Genomic DNA, 17,062 nt, shown 5'->3' with positions numbered 1-17,062 from the left:
ACTAATGGAGTTAAAGGAAGCATTATGAAAGAAGGGAAGCAACATGGCAGCAAGCTGAGAGACTGACCTACACATCAACACAGCTCAGTAACAACCAGACAGCAAGGACAAACAGACAGCAAGGACAAACAGACAGCAAGGACAAACAGACAGCAAGGACAAACAGGCAGCAAGGACAACCAGACAGCAATGACAACCAGACAGAAATGAAAACCAGACAGCAATGACAACCAGACAGCAAGGACAACCAGACAGCAAGGACAACCAGACAGCAAGGACAACCAGACAGCAAGGACAACCAGACAGCAAGGACAACCAGACAGCAAGGACAACCAGACAGCAAGGACAAACAGACAAGGTGAAATAAGCAGAAGTCATGAACACAAGCACATACCTAATGCAGTGGGCGGAGCGACACCAATATTGAGGAGATTTTGCATGCTATTCTGTTATTTCATATCCTAACAATATATCATATCAGTAAGCAAACAATTAAATTTAATACAAATATAGCTTGATGTAATAAAGAATATGTGGTCGTTTTCCCATTGCATTGTTGTTGCGGTACATTTTGGTAGAGTGAAGCAGCTTCCTAATGCAGCTGTTTCAGCCGTCGCTCAGTTTTCTCTGTCGTTGAGGGGCAGACAGAGAAATTAGAGTGAGGGTGTCATTGATCTTCTCTGGTTGTGTGTGATTGGCTCAGGGCGCTGTCATTCACGGGGACACTACGTCACAGCAGTACCTGCTGAGAGAGCTAGCCAGCAAAAGGCAATATTTAGTTCTCCATTGATTTACAATAGAAGCGCCCTCTCCCAAGAAGGCTCATTGCCATTGGCCACAGATAAATCAACATCTTATGCCCGGGTAACTGTGATAGGACTGATGTGAAGAGCAAGGTACCACGCACTGTTACCACGTCGTCAAGCTAGGTAGCTAAGCTAGCGGAAACATGTCGACTAGCTTAGCTATCCCCTAGCAAATCATTTTCAAACTTATGAAATGTGGGATATGTAAAGATAACACTTCTTGGTGTTCATTAGCCACCAAAACTTTAAAACATGTCCATCCAATAAAATAAAGCAAGCTGGAAAAGAAGATTAAAGTCAAGTGGATCATGGAGCAGTAGCTATCATATGTTTAGAGGAAATTAGACTAGCTAAATTGCTAAATTGTAATTACTTTGCCACTATGGCCTATTTATTGCCTTACCTCCCTTATCTTACCTCATTTACACACACTGTATATAGACTTTTTCTACTGTATTATTGACTGTACATTTGTTTATTCCCACTGCTTTGCTTTATCTTGGCCAGGTCGCAGTAGTAAATGAGAACTTGTTCTCAACTGGCCTACCTGGTTAAATAAAGGTGAAATAAAAATTAAAAAAATATATCCTGTAGACTACATGTGTTATTGTTGATGTTTGATGGCAGACTGTAATACCCTTGGAACCACATGTAGAGGAAGTGTTAGTTGTAAAAATATCCGATGGAACTGGAGCTATGCAATAGATGAAGCCAGGGAATAATTAGCATTATACATTTAGCTTATTGTTAACCGGGCACGTTTGTAACAGGCAGGCAGACGCACTCAGTGTCGCAATATGGCAGATCGATTACTAGCTAGTTTACTTCATAAAAGTACGTTTGACTACCGTGGTCTACCTACAGTAGCTAGTCTACTCTATAAATGTATGTATTTAAATGTAACCTTTAACTAGGCATGTCAGTTAAGAACTAATTCTTATTTACAATGACGGCCTACACCGGCCAAACCTGGACAACGTTGGGCCAATCTCGGGCTGCCCCATGGGACTCCCAATCACGGCCTGTTGTGATACACACTGGATTCGAACCAGGGTGTCTGTAGTGATGTCTCAAGCACTGAGATGCAGTGCCTTAGACTGCTTCGCCACTCGGGAGTAAGTATGCCCCACTACCGTGGTCTTCCTAGCTAGTCTACTCTATAAAGTATGCTCCACTACCGTGGTCTTCCTAGCTAGTCTACTCTATAAAGTATGCCCACTACTGTAGTCTTCCTAGCTAGTCTACTCTACTACCGTGGTCTTCCTAGCTAGTCTACTCTATAAAGTATGCCCCACTACTGTAGTCTTCCTAGCTAGTCTACTCTACTACCGTGGTCTTCCTAGCTAGTCTACTCTATAAAGTATGCTCCACTACCGTGTTCTTCCTAGCTAGTCTACTCTCTAAAGTATGCTCCACTACCGTGGTCTTCTGTGTAATAAGAGTTTAAGTTATGTGAAGTAGCCATAAACTGATCATAACCCGAATTTACATTTACATTTAAGTAATTTAGCAGACGCTCTTATCCAGAGCGACTTACAAATTGGAAAGTTCATACATATTCATCCTGGTCCCCCCGTGGGGAATGAACCCACAACCCTGGCGTTGCAAGTGCCATGCTCTACCAACTGAGCCACACGGGACCGTTAGAATGTTAGAATGTTTGTGTGTGTGGCTCAAAACTTGATTGGTTATTATTGCATTCAGTGTATAGTCAGTACTGTGCTGGGTTTGATGCGTAGGAGCTTTGTTGATTGAGTTTGCCCGACCAATATTTTCTGGTAGGGTGGGTCAAAGTTCCTTACTAAATGTAACAATCAAAGCATAAACAGCTTTTGATTATACTTAAGAATTTCACTGACTTCCAAGCATATCTGAATGAGCTGAATCATGACAGCTTATAAAGGTGATGCCTGGATGTGTAATCCTTTCTAGAACAAAATACAAAAAATGACTGAAATGCCAATGACTGAATGAAGTATTTCACAGATGTACAGGTACTAGTTATTTGTTAAGGGCAGCTCTACTTCAGTAAATCCTGCAGGCATCATAATGTATTGTATGACCTAGTAGCCGGGCACCAGTTTGTTTGTAGCATCAGGCTACTCCTCAAATGTTTTGCATGACAAGGAGTGGCGTGATGGCATAAACAGACTGGTACCCAGGCTAATGACCGAGAAGTATAACCGAGTAGAAGTAGGTCAACTGCTCTGTGAGGTTAGCCTACCTAGAGCTGTTCTGGCTGGCGTGGCGTCTTTCTTGATCCAGAAGGAGACCCAGGAGAGCACCACGGTGAGGATACATGGGATGTAGGTCTGGATGGTGAAGTAGCCCATCCTTCTGCTCAGGTCAAAGAACACTGTCATCACTATGTAATCACCTGGGGAGAGGAGGAGAACATGGACTGAATGGCTTGTACCTCATCACCTGGGGAGAGGAGGAGAACATGGACTGAATGGCTTGGACCCTGTCACCTGGGGAGAGGAGGAGAACATGGACTGAATGGATTGGACCTCATCACCTGGGGAGAGGAGGAGAACATGGACTGAATGGCTTGGACCCTATTACCAGGGGAGAGGAGGAGAACATGGACTGAATGGATTGGACCTCATCACCTGGGGAGAGGAGGAGAACATGGACTGAATGGCTTGGACCTCATCACCTGGGGAGAGGAGGAGAACATGGACTGAATGGCTTGGACCTCATCACCTGGGGAGAGGAGGAGACATGGACTGAATGGCTTGGACCCTATCACCTGGGGCGAGGAGGAGAACATGGACTGAATGGCTTGGACCTCATCACCTGGGGAGAGGAGGAGAACATGGACTGAATGGCTTGGACCTCATCACCTGGGGAGAGGAGGAGAACATGGACTGAATGGCTTGGACCTCATCACCTGGGGAGAGGAGGAGAACATGGACTGAATGACTTGGACCTCATCACCTGGGGAGAGGAGGAGAACATGGACTGAATGGCTTGAACCCTATCACCTGGGGAGAGGAGGAGAACATGGACTGAATAGCTTGAACCCTATCACCTGTACAGTGAGAGAACCAGCATGGACTATAAAAGTCCACAGTAGTAGAACCAACACATCTATTTAAAGATCCCATGCAGCCATTTTTATCTCAATATCAAATCATTTCCATGTAACAAAAGTAACTTTATTGTTTTTTATTAAAATGGTAAAAAAAAAGAAGCAAAGAACAATTTCTCTCTCAAGAATATGGGAGTGGTCTGAGTTGGAGGGGAAAACCCCAAAATTGCTGTTAGGAAAAACGAAATTTACGCAATTATTAACCGGACGAAAATGGAGGGTCATGTTTTTTCAATTTCACCCAGGGGGAGGGTTTTGTATGTTTTTATCTCTCTCTCTCGCTGAGCATTTCGCTGTTGCCTTTCCGTTGACGGTTTGATCAGTCACTCTTTGTGCTTGGTGAATGTGGCCGTGTATCTGGTGAATAAAGTAGACATGCTGTGTTCAAAAACAACTGGAAACTCTGAAATCTCTGACTTCAGACTTCAGAGCGTTCAAGAAAACGAAGAACTCGGGAAACAAACACACTCTGACTGGAGAAATCCTTTTGAATGGTCATCCAACTCGTGTAATGGTCATCCAACTCGTGTAATGGTCATCCAACTCGTGTAATGGTCATCCAACTTGTGTAATGGTCATCCAACTCGTGTAATGGTCATCCAACTCGTGTAATGGTCATCCAACTTGTGTAATGGTCATCCAACTCGTGTAATGGTCATCCAACTTGTGTAATGGTCATCCAACTTGTGTAATGGTCATCCAACTCGTGTAATGGTCATCCAACTTGTGTAATGGTCATCCAACTCGTGTAATGGTCATCCAACTCGTGTAATGGTCATCCAACTTGTGTAATGGTCATCCAACTCGTGTAATGGTCATCCAACTCGTTCAAAGTCAGAAACTCTGGCATCTTTCTATCTTTCCAACCTGAAGATCGTTGACGTCACGATTTAACCTCGTTTTTTTATTTTTTTTATTGATTCCCCAGTTGTCTTGAAAGCACAAAAAAAAAACGGTGGTTTATCACAACAACACGCTTGGAGTCGCACACTTATACAAGGACCACAGCTCGTGAAAAGTTATCGTCACAATAATGTAAGTCTTTCTTGCCGCTGAAGAGTCTATAAAACTTCAATGGAATTTTGGAGTCAAAAGGAGATTGTTCCTCAATGCGGAGAAAAGTAAATGGATTTAAATCGGGTGTTGGAGAAGTTGCTACCGAATGAGGAGGACAACAGTCCGTGCATTTGGGGAGTTTCTCCCATTCTTCTCTGCAGATCCTCTCAAGCTCTGTCAGGTTGGATGGGGAGCGTTGCTGCACAGCTATTTTCAGGTCTCTCCAGAGATGTTCAATCAAGTTTAAGTCCAGACTCTGGCTGGGCCACTTACTCTTACCAGTTGCTAAGAGTAAACTCTGCAAGAGATGTCAGTTTAGAGGGATAGAGAGAAAGTGACCAGCATGATATAAGGTATCAGTTAACATCTTAATTCATGCCTCAGAACACTCACATACACATTCATTAAAATACATTATTACCAAATACAACACTAACGGTAAACAACCTTACCTGCTGTTGTCTTGACTATGTGTGAGGTGTTGCGTAGTCCCATGAAGTCAAACTGATAGAGTCGCCAGGACCTCTGGTCGGATGTCTCCACGGAGTTCCTTCTCCACTTGTAAATCATCTCATCTCTCGGGTAGCCATCTGGAATGACACAGAGCAGGTTAATGAGGTGTGACTAGCCATCTGGAATTACACAGAGCAGGTTAATGAGGTGTGACTAGCCATCTGGAATTACACAGAGCAGGTTAATGAGGTGTGACTAGCCATCTGGAATTACACAGAGCAGGTTAATGAGGTGTGACTAGCCATCTGGAATTACACAGAGCAGGTTAATGAGGTGTGACTAGCCATCTGGAATTACACAGAGCAGGTTAATGAGGTGTGACTAGCCATCTGGAATTACACAGAGCAGGTTAATGAGGTGTGACTAGCCATCTGGAATTACACAGAGCAGGTTAATGAGGTGTGACTAGCCATCTGGAATTACACAGAGCAGGTTAATGAGGTGTGACTAGCCATCTGGAATTACACAGAGCAGGTTAATGAGGTGTGACTAGCCATCTGGAATTACACAGAGCAGGTTAATGAGGTGTGACTAGCCATCTGGTATTACACAGGGCAGGTTAATGTGGTGTGAGTAGCCATCTGGAATGACACAGAGCAGGTTAATGAGGTGTGACTAGCCATCTGGAATTACACAGAGCAGGTTAATGAGGTGTGACTAGCCATCTGGAATGACACAGAGCAGGTTAATGAGGTGTGACTAGCCATCTGGAATTACACAGAGCAGGTTAATGTGGTGTGACTAGCCATCTGGAATTACACAGAGCAGGTTAATGAGGTGTGACTAGCCATCTGGAATTACACAGAGCAGGTTAATGTGGTGTGAGTAGCCATCTGGAATGACACAGAGCAGGTTAATGAGGTGTGACTAGCCATCTGGAATGACACAGAGCAGGTTAATGAGGTGTGACTAGCCATCTGGAATTACACAGAGCAGGTTAATGAGGTGTGACTAGCCATCTGGAATTACACAGAGCAGGTTAATGTGGTGTGACTAGCCATCTGGAATTACACAGAGCAGGTTAATGAGGTGTGACTAGCCATCTGGAATTACACAGAGCAGGTTAATGAGGTGTGACTAGCCATCTGGAATTACACAGAGCAGGTTAATGTGGTGTGACTAGCCATCTGGAATTACACAGAGCAGGTTAATGAGGTGTGACTACCCATCTGGTATTACACAGAGCAGGTTAATGTGGTGTGACTAGCCATCTGGAATTACACAGAGCAGGTTAATGTGGTGTGACTAGCCATCTGGAATCACACAGAGCAGGTTAATGGGGTGTGACTAGCCATCTGGAATCACACAGAGCAGGTTAATGAGGTGTGACTAGCCATCTGGAATTACACAGAGCAGGTTAATGTGGTGTGACTAGCCATCTGGAATGACACAGAGCAGGTTAATGAGGTGTGACTAGCCATCTGGAATGACACAGAGCAGGTTAATGAGGTGTGACTAGCCATCTGGAATTACACAGAGCAGGTTAATGAGGTGTGACTAGCCATCTGGAATTACACAGAGCAGGTTAATGAGGTGTGACTAGCCATCTGGAATGACACAGAGCAGGTTAATGAGGTGTGACTAGCCATCTGGAATGACACAGAGCAGGTTAATGAGGTGTGACTAGCCATCTGGAATGACACAGAGCAGGTTAATGAGGTGTGACTAGCCATCTGGAATGACACAGAGCAGGTTAATGTGGTGTGACTAGCCATCTGGAATTACACAGAGCAGGTTAATGAGGTGTGACTAGCCATCTGGAATTACACAGAGCAGGTTAATGAGGTGTGAGTACCCATCTGGTATTACACAGTACTGTGACCCCTCTCTTCCTCTCTTTAGTCTCTCTTCTTCTCTCTATTCTATCTATTTTTCTTTGTCAATCACTCTCCCTTTCCCTCTCTCTCTCTCTCCCTCCACCCTAATAATAATATGAATAATGTCTTTATTGTATTCCTTTCTGGAAATGTGTTTTACATCTCAAATTTAACAGCAAAGCATCGCCATAGTGATGCTAGATGCTCCTACAGACAGACTGATAGGCCCAGGGTTACATTAGTGTATCTGGTTGGAGGACAACAAGCTATTGAAAAGACAGACTGAATGAAGAAGACAGAGTGGGGAGGAAAGCAAAGTAAATGAAAAGGTTTGGTTCAATACAGGAGTCCATTCATCTTTGTGTTAAGGGATGGCCTTCCCATCTGATCATTGCTTTCATGGAGGACTGGCTTGAATTGTGAGGATGAACACAATCTATCTTCACAATGAGCCAAATCTATTGTTTTTCTACACAATGTTGCAAAAATAAAATGTTGTGATCTATTCAATAAACACAAGTCCAGCAAAATGGATAAAAGCGTGTGGTGTTACAGCAGGAACAGCGCCACCTAGTGGTCAAAATAGGGTACTTTCACACTACTTTATGGTAAATAATTTATCTTAATAGGGGAGATAAAAAATACCACCAGATTCACAGGGAATAAATTACATAGTATGGAGAAGCAATACTCCAAGCCACAGCTACATACTACTGGTCAAAGATATAGAACTGATTCCTCATGTCTTACTCATGTCATTTCTTGAAACGATTTCAGAACAATCTGAGATCATATTTTCCTGTGCTTTTTGAAGTGGGATGATCATGGACGGTCATGTCATGAGGTTTTTCAGTAGCTACCCAGCTAGCACATAATGTTCTGAGAACCATATGTTTATTAGATCTTGGTGAGAGTGTGGTTGTCCTATGGTTATTTTGCATACAACCATGCCACAACTTTCTGGAAATGGTGCAGGATGGTTTATTGGCTTTGGAGCACTCTCAGCACATTTAAGGAACTTGGCAAAATAATATAATTTTCTTGGTATTTCATTACTTTAACAGAAGGTTTCCTAAAAGTTTTCAAACATGGTAACATTTCATTTCAATTTTGGTAATGTTCTAGGAATGTTCTCCAGCTGGCTTGACTTTGGGAACGTTCTCCAACTGGCTTGACTTTGGGAATGTTCTCCAGCTGGCTTGACTTTGGGAATGTTCTCCAACTGGCTTGACTTTGGGAATGTTCTCCAGCTGGCTTGACTTTGGGAATGTTCTCCAGCTGGCTTGACTTTGGGAATGTTCTCCAGCTGGCTTGACTTTGGGAATGTTCTCCAACTGGCTTGACTTTGGGAACGTTCTCCAACTGGCTTGACTTTGGGAATGTTCTCCAGCTGGCTTGACTTTGGGAATGTTCTCCAGCTGGCTTGACTTTGGGAACGTTCTCCAACTGGCTTGACTTTGGGAATGTTCTCCAGCTGGCTTGACTTTGGGAATGTTCTCCAGCTGGCTTGACTTTGGGAATGTTCTCCAACTGGCTTGACTTTGGGAATGTTCTCCAGCTGGCTTGACTTTGGGAATGTTCTCCAGCTGGCTTGACTTTAGGAATGTTCTCCAACTGGCTTGACTTTAGGAATGTTCTCCAACTGGCTTGACTTTGGGAATGTTCTCCAACTGGCTTGACTTTGGGAATGTTCTCCAACTGGCTTGACTTTGGGAACGTTCTCCAACTGGCTTGACTTTGGGAATGTTCTCCAGCTGGCTTGACTTTGGGAACGTTCTCCAACTGGCTTGACTTTGGGAATGTTCTCCAACTGGCTTGACTTTGGGAATGTTCTTCTGTTGGAACTTCAATACTTCAGTATAACGTTTCTAACAGGTTCTATATAAAATGATGCTTTGAAATTGTTCCAAGAACGTTAAGAAACACCATTCTGGGAAGTTCAGCACTTCAACATAATGTTTCCATTTAAAGTGGAACTGACAATATTTTAGTAACATTAAATCTTATTAAAATCTGTTCATATACATCCCCCTAAGAATATGCCAATTGTTTTTATATATTTTTTTTATTTGTAATTAAAAAAAAACATTTTCTGAGAAGCGAGCACTTAGATATGGTCATTTTCACGTTTTCATACTTTCCTAGAATGTTTGTGTCACGTTCACTGTCTTCAAACTCCCTGTCATAAATGAGCCGAGGCGCAGCGTGCATGTAATTCCACATCTTTAATCAAAGTGAAACCTTCACAAAAACAAAACTGGTAAACAGAATCCGAACGTGACGCAACCGTGGCGCACACAAACACACACAGAATTTTTTTTTTTACCCACAAACACAGTGGGAAAAAAGGCTGCCTAAGTATGATTCCCAATCAGAGACAACAATAGACAGCTGCCTCTGATTGGGAACCACACCAGGCCAACAAAGCAATAGAAAACTACAATGCCCACCCAAATCACACCCTGACCTAACCAAAGAGAGAAATAAAAAGGCTCTCTAAGGTCAGGGCGTGACAGTTTGGGAATAACGTAGAGTAAGGCATTTGTGAAAATTCTAGAGTGGGATAGCAGCTGTGCTTTTGGACAATTAATAGACACTGCAGTAAATAAAACCGAATGGAAATGTGTCAGTCTTATCCTGGACCCGACTCTACACAGACCAGTGAACCATAGCCAATCAGAGCTACAGTAGGCCTATATGTAAATGAGCCATTTTCCACACTGGCCTGTCATCATTCACTTTGAACTGGCACTGTGTGTTTACATGCAGTAACAACAGCACAACTTTAGATCATTGGAAAGCATTTGCCAAAAGCCACAAAACACACCTTTTAAAATGGTCTTCTTACATTTAGAAAGTCCTATTGATCAAACAACCATGACCAGGTAGGATATCTCTCCCTCAGTTGTTTGTTCACAACAACAACAGCAACAACTGTTAACCAGAGATCTAACGAGGGAACAGTAGATAAACCCTCTCAAGCTTTTTTCAGTTTGGCGTCAAAATTGCCCTGATAAACAACGGGGAATATTAGCCTGCTCGCCCTTCTGCAGCTTGTCTGCCAATGCATGCTTGTCCCAACCCACATTTTGACAACTGAACAGGAACTTGCCTGCCCGTCCATCTATTTGATCGACAACTATACTTGCCTTGTCTCAGGGTAGTAAGTTGGTGGGTTGAAGATATCCCTCTAGTAGTGTGGGGGCTGTGCTTTGGCAAAGTGGGTGGGGTTATATCCTGCCTGGTTGGCCCGGACCACGGGTAACTTCGGACGGGGTCACAGTGTCTCCCGAATCCTCCTGTCTCAGCCTCCAGTATTTATGCTGCAATAGTTTGTGTCGGGGGGGCTAGGGTCAGTCTGTTATATCTGGAGTATTTCTCCTGTCTTATCCTGTGTCCTGTGTGAATTTAAGTATGCTCCCTCTAATTCTCTCCCTCCCTCCCCTCCCGGAGGACCTGAGCCCTGGGACCATGCCTTAGAACTACCTGGCCTGATTACTCCTTGAAGTCCCCAGTCCACCTGGTCGTGCTGCTGCTCCAGTTTCAACTGTTCTGCCTGTGTTTATGGAACCCTGACCTGTTCACCGGACATGATACCTTGTCCTGGACCTGCTGTTTTTGACTCTCTCTCCCGTACCTGCTGTCTCTAACTCTGAATGATCGGCTATGAAAAGCAAACTGACATTTACTCCTGAGGTTCTGACTTGTTGCACCCTCTACAACCACTGTGATTATTATTATTTGACCCTACTGGTCATCTATGAACATTTGAACATCTTGGCCATGTTCTGTTATAATCTCCACCCAGCACAGCCAGAGGAGGACTGGCCACCCCTCATAGCCTGGTTCCTCTAGGTTTCTTCCTAGGTTTTGGCCTTTCTAGGGAGTTTTTCCTAGCCACCGTGCTTCTACACCTGCAGTGCTTGCTGTTTGGGGTTTTGGGTTGGGTTTCTGTACAGCACTTTGTGACATCGGCTGATGTAAAAAGGGCTATATAAATACATTTGATTGATATGCTAACTGTGGATAGTTGTTCAAGTTCAGCATAGCTAGCTAGCAAAGTGATTCACATTTCTTGCTAGCTAACCAAAATGACACCAGCATCTCTAGCTGTAGCCCCCGAAAAAATGATATGGGGGTAAAAAAAAATGCCATCCTCCAAACAGCTAGTTAGCTAGCTAGCTAATATTAGGCTCTGTGTTTTTAGCTTACTAAATAAATAGATACATAAATAGATACGCAAGTCTATTAGCCATGTTATGACTGACTTGTGGTCATTGTCCTTTGCTAGTTTGATTGTATTGACATTCACAGCCTTAGTTACATTTGTCCGTTTTAGTACAAAAAAAAATGTAGTCATGGAAACTGAAACAGTGAATCCCGAACGGCTGCAGGCAGCAGACGATGTACCAGCTGTGATTTTACAACTTGATATCAATATTTGTTGCATTACCAAGACCAATTGTTGAATTATTAATCATCTATTGAATCTATTCTGACAACAATGCCTTACTCTACGTTATGGAAATATAACTTATTTAAATAAAATCTCTTATAAAAGTTGGTTTTGTAGCATTAAACTAGGTATTTGATATTTTTCACTGATATTGTTTGTTTCCTCTAGCACCAGGGTCAGCGCACTCCAGCTGTACCCACTCTAGCACCAGGGTCAGCGCACTCCAGCTGTACCCCCTCTGCACAAGGGTCAGCGCACTCCAGCTGTACCCACTCTAGCACCAGGGTCAGCGCACTCCAGCTGTACCCCCTCTAGCACCAGGGTCAGCACACTCCAGCTGTACCCCCTCTAGCACCAGGGTCAGCACACTCCAGCTGTACCTCCTCTAGCACCAGTGTCAGCACACTCTCAAATGTTGTTTTTTTCCATCATTGTAAGCCTGCCACACACACACTATACATTTATTAAAACATAAGAATGAGTGTGAGTTGTTGTCACAACCCGGCTCGTGGGAAGTGACAAAGAGCTCTTATAGGACCAGGGCACAAATGTAATAATCAATAATTTTGCTCTTTATTTAACCATCTATTAAACGTTATTTGTTCATCGAACATGGTGAATAACTCACCCCAGGTTAATGAGAAGGGTGTCGTTGAAAGGACGTCCATAACTCTGCAATGTTGGGTTGTATTGGAGAGAGTCTCAGTCTGAAATCATTTTCCACACACAGTCTGTGCCTGTATTTAGTTTTCATGCTAGTGAGGGCCGAGAATCCACTCTCGCAAAGGGCATCAGTGTCTTAACAGCGTGATTTTCCAAGGCAGGATACTCTGAGCGCAGCCCAATCCAAGGCAGGATACTCTGAGCGCAGCCCAATCCAAGGCAGGATACTCTGAGCGCAGCCCAATCCAAGGCAGGATACTCTGAGCGCAGCCCAATCCAAGGCAGGATACTCTGAGCGCAGCCCAATCCAAGGCAGGATACTCTGAGCGCAGCCCAATCCAAGGCAGGATACTCTGAGCGCAGCCCAATCCAAGGCAGGATACTCTGAGCGCAGCCCAATCCAGAAATCTGGCAGTGGCTTCTGATAAAATTTTCACAGAACCGCTTTTTGCAATTTCAATGAGGCTCTCTTGTTCAGATATCAGTAAATGGAATGGTTGCAAGAAATGAAAAGGATAACGAATCCTGTTTGTGTCATCCGTTTCGGGAAAATACTTGCGTAAATGCGTACCCCACTCACTCAAGTGTTTCGCTATATCACATTTGACATTGTGTGCAAATGAACTCAAGCTTATGGACAAACAAATCATACAATGATGGAAAGACCTGTGTGTTGTCCTTGTTAATGCAGACAGAGAAGAGCTCCTACTTCTTAATCATACTCAGTTGTCCCGCACATTCAATACAGTTGCGGAGAGTCCCTGTAATCCTAGATTCAGATCATTCGGGTGAGAAAAGATATCACCCAGATAGGCCAGTCGTGTGAGAAACTCATCAAGCAAGCAGTCAGACAAGTTTAAATTATGTTCAGTAAAGAAAACTCTCAATTAAAAAAAACCTGTCAATACTTTGCCCCTTGATAACCAGCGCAAAGTTAACCATTTTCACTGTAGTGTCCAAAACGTCTTTCAAGCTGTCAGGCATTCCCTTGGCAGCAAGAGTCTCTCGGTGGATGCTGCAGTGTGCCCAAGTGGCATCAGGAGCAACTGCTTGCCCGCGCGTTACCACTATGTCTCCTTGTCATGGCTTTTGCGCCATCACCACAGATACCAACATGAGCAGCAGCTACGTTTGGCAACATAGTGGAATTTCTGCGAGAGTGTAACGGTTAATGTGATTGGATGTTAATTATTTGACATTGTGTTATTTCGCTGAACACTAGATGGTTTAATTTTTGGCAGAGAAACGAGGCTACTCAGGTGAGAGAAAAAAACTCACCCAAACGTATAGCACCTTGGAAAATATAAATGGACTGTTTAAAACTGTTAAATGTTTTTAATGTGAATCACATTTTTATTTGGCGTACCCCCGACGGCATTACCGCAGTTTGGGAATACCTGCTACAGAGCAACATGAGAATGCAATTACTGAATTTCTGTAGATATTCTAAACTAAGTGTTTTGATAACTTTCAAATGTAGTAACAGGTCAATGTAGAACAAACAACCCTTTACATAATACCATAGAAGAAGTGTTCTTCCTGTGTGATGCCCCGTACACAACAGGAGTTCCCTGATCCAGAAAACGCAGGGTTTCTCCCTCCCCATATTGACTGATCCTGGTCCAGAATACACAGGGTTTCTCCCTCCTCATATTGACTGATCCTGGTCCAGAATACACAGGGTTTCTCCCTCCCCATATTGATTGATGCCCTTCAATAATAAAAAAAAGACAAGACAAGTAAAAGTTGTCAAGTAAATTTTAATGCAGTGCCAGGTCTCTCTCCATTCAGAGACATCAGTATCTAGCCTGTCTGTCAGAGTGCCAGGTCTCTCTCCATTCAGAGACATCAGTATCAGAGACATCAGTATCTAGCCTGTCTGTCAGAGTGTCAGGTCTCTCTCCATTCAGAGACATCAGTATCTAGCCTGTCTGTCAGAGTGTCAGGTCTCTCTCCATTCAGAGACATCAGTATCAGAGACATCAGTATCTAGCCTGTCTGTCAGAGTGCCAGGTCTCTCTCCATTCAGAGACATCAGTATCAGAGACATCAGTATCTAGCCTGTCTGTCAGAGTGCCAGGTCTCTCTCCATTCAGAGACATCAGTATCAGAGACATCAGTATCTAGCCTGTCTGTCAGAGTGCCAGGTCTCTCTCCATTCAGAGACATCAGTATCAGAGACATCAGTATCTAGCCTGTCTGTCAGAGTGCCAGGTCTCTCTCCATTCAGAGACATCAGTATCTAGCCTGTCTGTCAGAGTGCCAGGTCTCTCTCCATTCAGAGACATCAGTATCTAGCCTGTCTGTCAGAGTGCCAGGTCTCTCTCCATTCAGAGACATCAGTATCTAGCCCATCTATCAGAGTGTCAGGTCTCTCTCCATTCAGAGACATCAGTATCTAGCCTGTCTGTCAGAGTGCCAGGTCTCTCTCCATTCAGAGACATCAGTATCTAGCCTGTCTGTCAGAGTGCCAGGTCTCTCTCCATTCAGAGACATCAGTATCTAGCCTGTCTGTCAGAGTGCCAGGTCTCTGTCCATTCAGAGACATCAGTATCTAGCCTGTCTGTCAGAGTGTCAGGTCTCTCTCCATTCAGAGACATCAGTATCTAGCCTGTCTGTCAGAGTGCCAGGTCTCTGTCCATTCAGAGACATCAGTATCAGAGACATCAGTATCTAGCCTGTCTGTCAGAGTGCCAGGTCCCTGTCCATTCAGAGACATCAGTATCTAGCCTGTCTGTCAGAGTGCCAGGTCTCTCTCCATTCAGAGACATCAGTATCAGACCTGTCTGTCAGAGTGCCAGGTCTCTCTCCATTCAGAGACATCAGTATCAGACCTGTCTGTCAGAGTGCCAGGTTTCTGTCCATTCAGAGACATCAGTATCTAGCCTGTCTGGACGTCGTCACATCTTGCAAGTCTCCATATACGTTTCTGTGAACACACACACACACAGTCACTGTTCTATTACCAATGACAGTTAGGACAGGTGTTATGACACAAACAGGTACCCTGTTGAGGTTTGAACAGGTCAGACTAAACCTACCTAATTCTGATCTCCCCATGACCGACCGTGGGTGAGCAGACAAGAGGTGAGGCTGGGGGGGGGGGGGGGGGTGAGGTCTTTGAAAGTGCCCCATTGATGGCTTTGGCAGCGTAGAGCAGCTCCTGGCCCGTCAAAGATACTGGTTGGTCACACAAACACAGAGTACTGATTACATTATCAATGGTGGTTATGATTAGCCTGGTGGGAACAAAACCTGATCACTGTATTCATCTTTCTATTTCACTTCAGACATCATAAAATGTGAAGCGGAATAGAAATGTGAACACAGCAATCAGGCTGGTTCCACCAGGCTGGTTATACCCTGGACATTATATGGTGAACAGGCTGGTTCCACCAGGCTAGGTTATACCCTGGACATTATATGGTGAACACAGTGATCAGGCTGGTTATACCCTGGACATTATATGGTGATCAGGCTGGTTCCACCAGGCTAGGTTATACCCTGGACATTATATGGTGATCAGGCTGGTTCCACCGGGCTAGGTTATACCCTGGACATTATATGGTGATCAGGCTGGTTACACCAGGCTAGGTTATACCCTGGACATTATATGGTGAACACAGTGATCAGGCTGGTTCCACCGGGCTAGGTTATACCCTGGACATTATATGGTGATCAGGCTGGTTCCACCAGGCTAGGTTATACCCTGGACATTATATGGTGATCAGGCTGGTTCCACCAGGCTAGGTTATACCCTTGACATTATATGGTGATCAGGCTGGTTCCATCAGGCTAGGTTATACCCTGGACATTATATGGTGATCAGGCTGGTTCCACCAGGCTAGGTTAGACCCTGGACATTATATGGTGATCAGGCTGGATCCACCAGGCTAGGTTATACCCTGGACATTATATGGTGATCAGGCTGGTTCCATCAGGCTAGGTTATACCCTGGACATTATGTGGTGAACACAGTGATCAGGCTGGTTCCACCAGGCTAGGTTATACCCTGGACATTATATGGTGAACAGGCTGGTTCCACCAGGCTAGGTTATACCCTGGACATTATATGGTGAACACAGTGATCAGGCTGGTTCCACCGGGCTAGGTTATACCCTGGACATTATATGGTGATCAGGCTGGTTCCACCAGGCTAGGTTATACCCTGGACATTATATGGTGATCAGGCTGGTTCTATCAGGCTAGGTTATACCCTGGACATTATATGGTGATCAGGCTGGTTCCATCAGGCTAGGTTATACCCTGGACATTATATGGTGATCAGGCTGGTTCCATCAGGCTAGGTTAGACCCTGGACATTATATGGTGATCAGGCTGGATCCACCAGGCTAGGTTATACCCTGGACATTATATGGTGAACACAGTGATCAGGCTGGTTCCACCAGGCTAGGTTATACCCTGGACATTATATGCATCTAAGAAGTAGAAAATAAGCAACAAATAATGTCAGTTTACATCAATTCAGAACTTTGCTTACGTGTATTTTTGTCGAGAAAAACGCTTAGTGGAAGGTACTACGCACCGCACAGACCCCCCCCCCCCGCACCGCACAGACCCCCCCCCCCCCCCCCCCCCGCACCGCACAGACCCCCCCCCCCGCACCCCCCGCACCGCACAGACCCCCACCGCACAG

General features: G+C 44.4%; 1 protein-coding gene across 1 annotated transcript in view; it reads right to left on the bottom strand.

Annotated features, from left to right (window-relative positions):
• Positions 1-17,062, bottom strand: part of LOC139541691 (gamma-aminobutyric acid receptor subunit gamma-3) — a 440,844-nt gene that overhangs the window by 41,547 nt on the left and 382,235 nt on the right. Inside the window, exons 6-7 of the mRNA XM_071346627.1 lie at positions 5,409-5,546; positions 3,031-3,183 (exon numbers count right to left, since the gene is read on the bottom strand). Of these exons, the coding sequence (XP_071202728.1) occupies positions 3,031-3,183; positions 5,409-5,546 (291 nt within the window). The remainder of the gene's footprint in view (positions 1-3,030; positions 3,184-5,408; positions 5,547-17,062) is intronic.

The sequence above is a fragment of the Salvelinus alpinus genome, chromosome 16 (genome assembly GCF_045679555.1).
Source record: "Salvelinus alpinus chromosome 16, SLU_Salpinus.1, whole genome shotgun sequence".
Taxonomy (NCBI): domain Eukaryota; kingdom Metazoa; phylum Chordata; class Actinopteri; order Salmoniformes; family Salmonidae; genus Salvelinus; species Salvelinus alpinus.
This window is presented reverse-complemented; position numbering and strand designations above follow the sequence as displayed.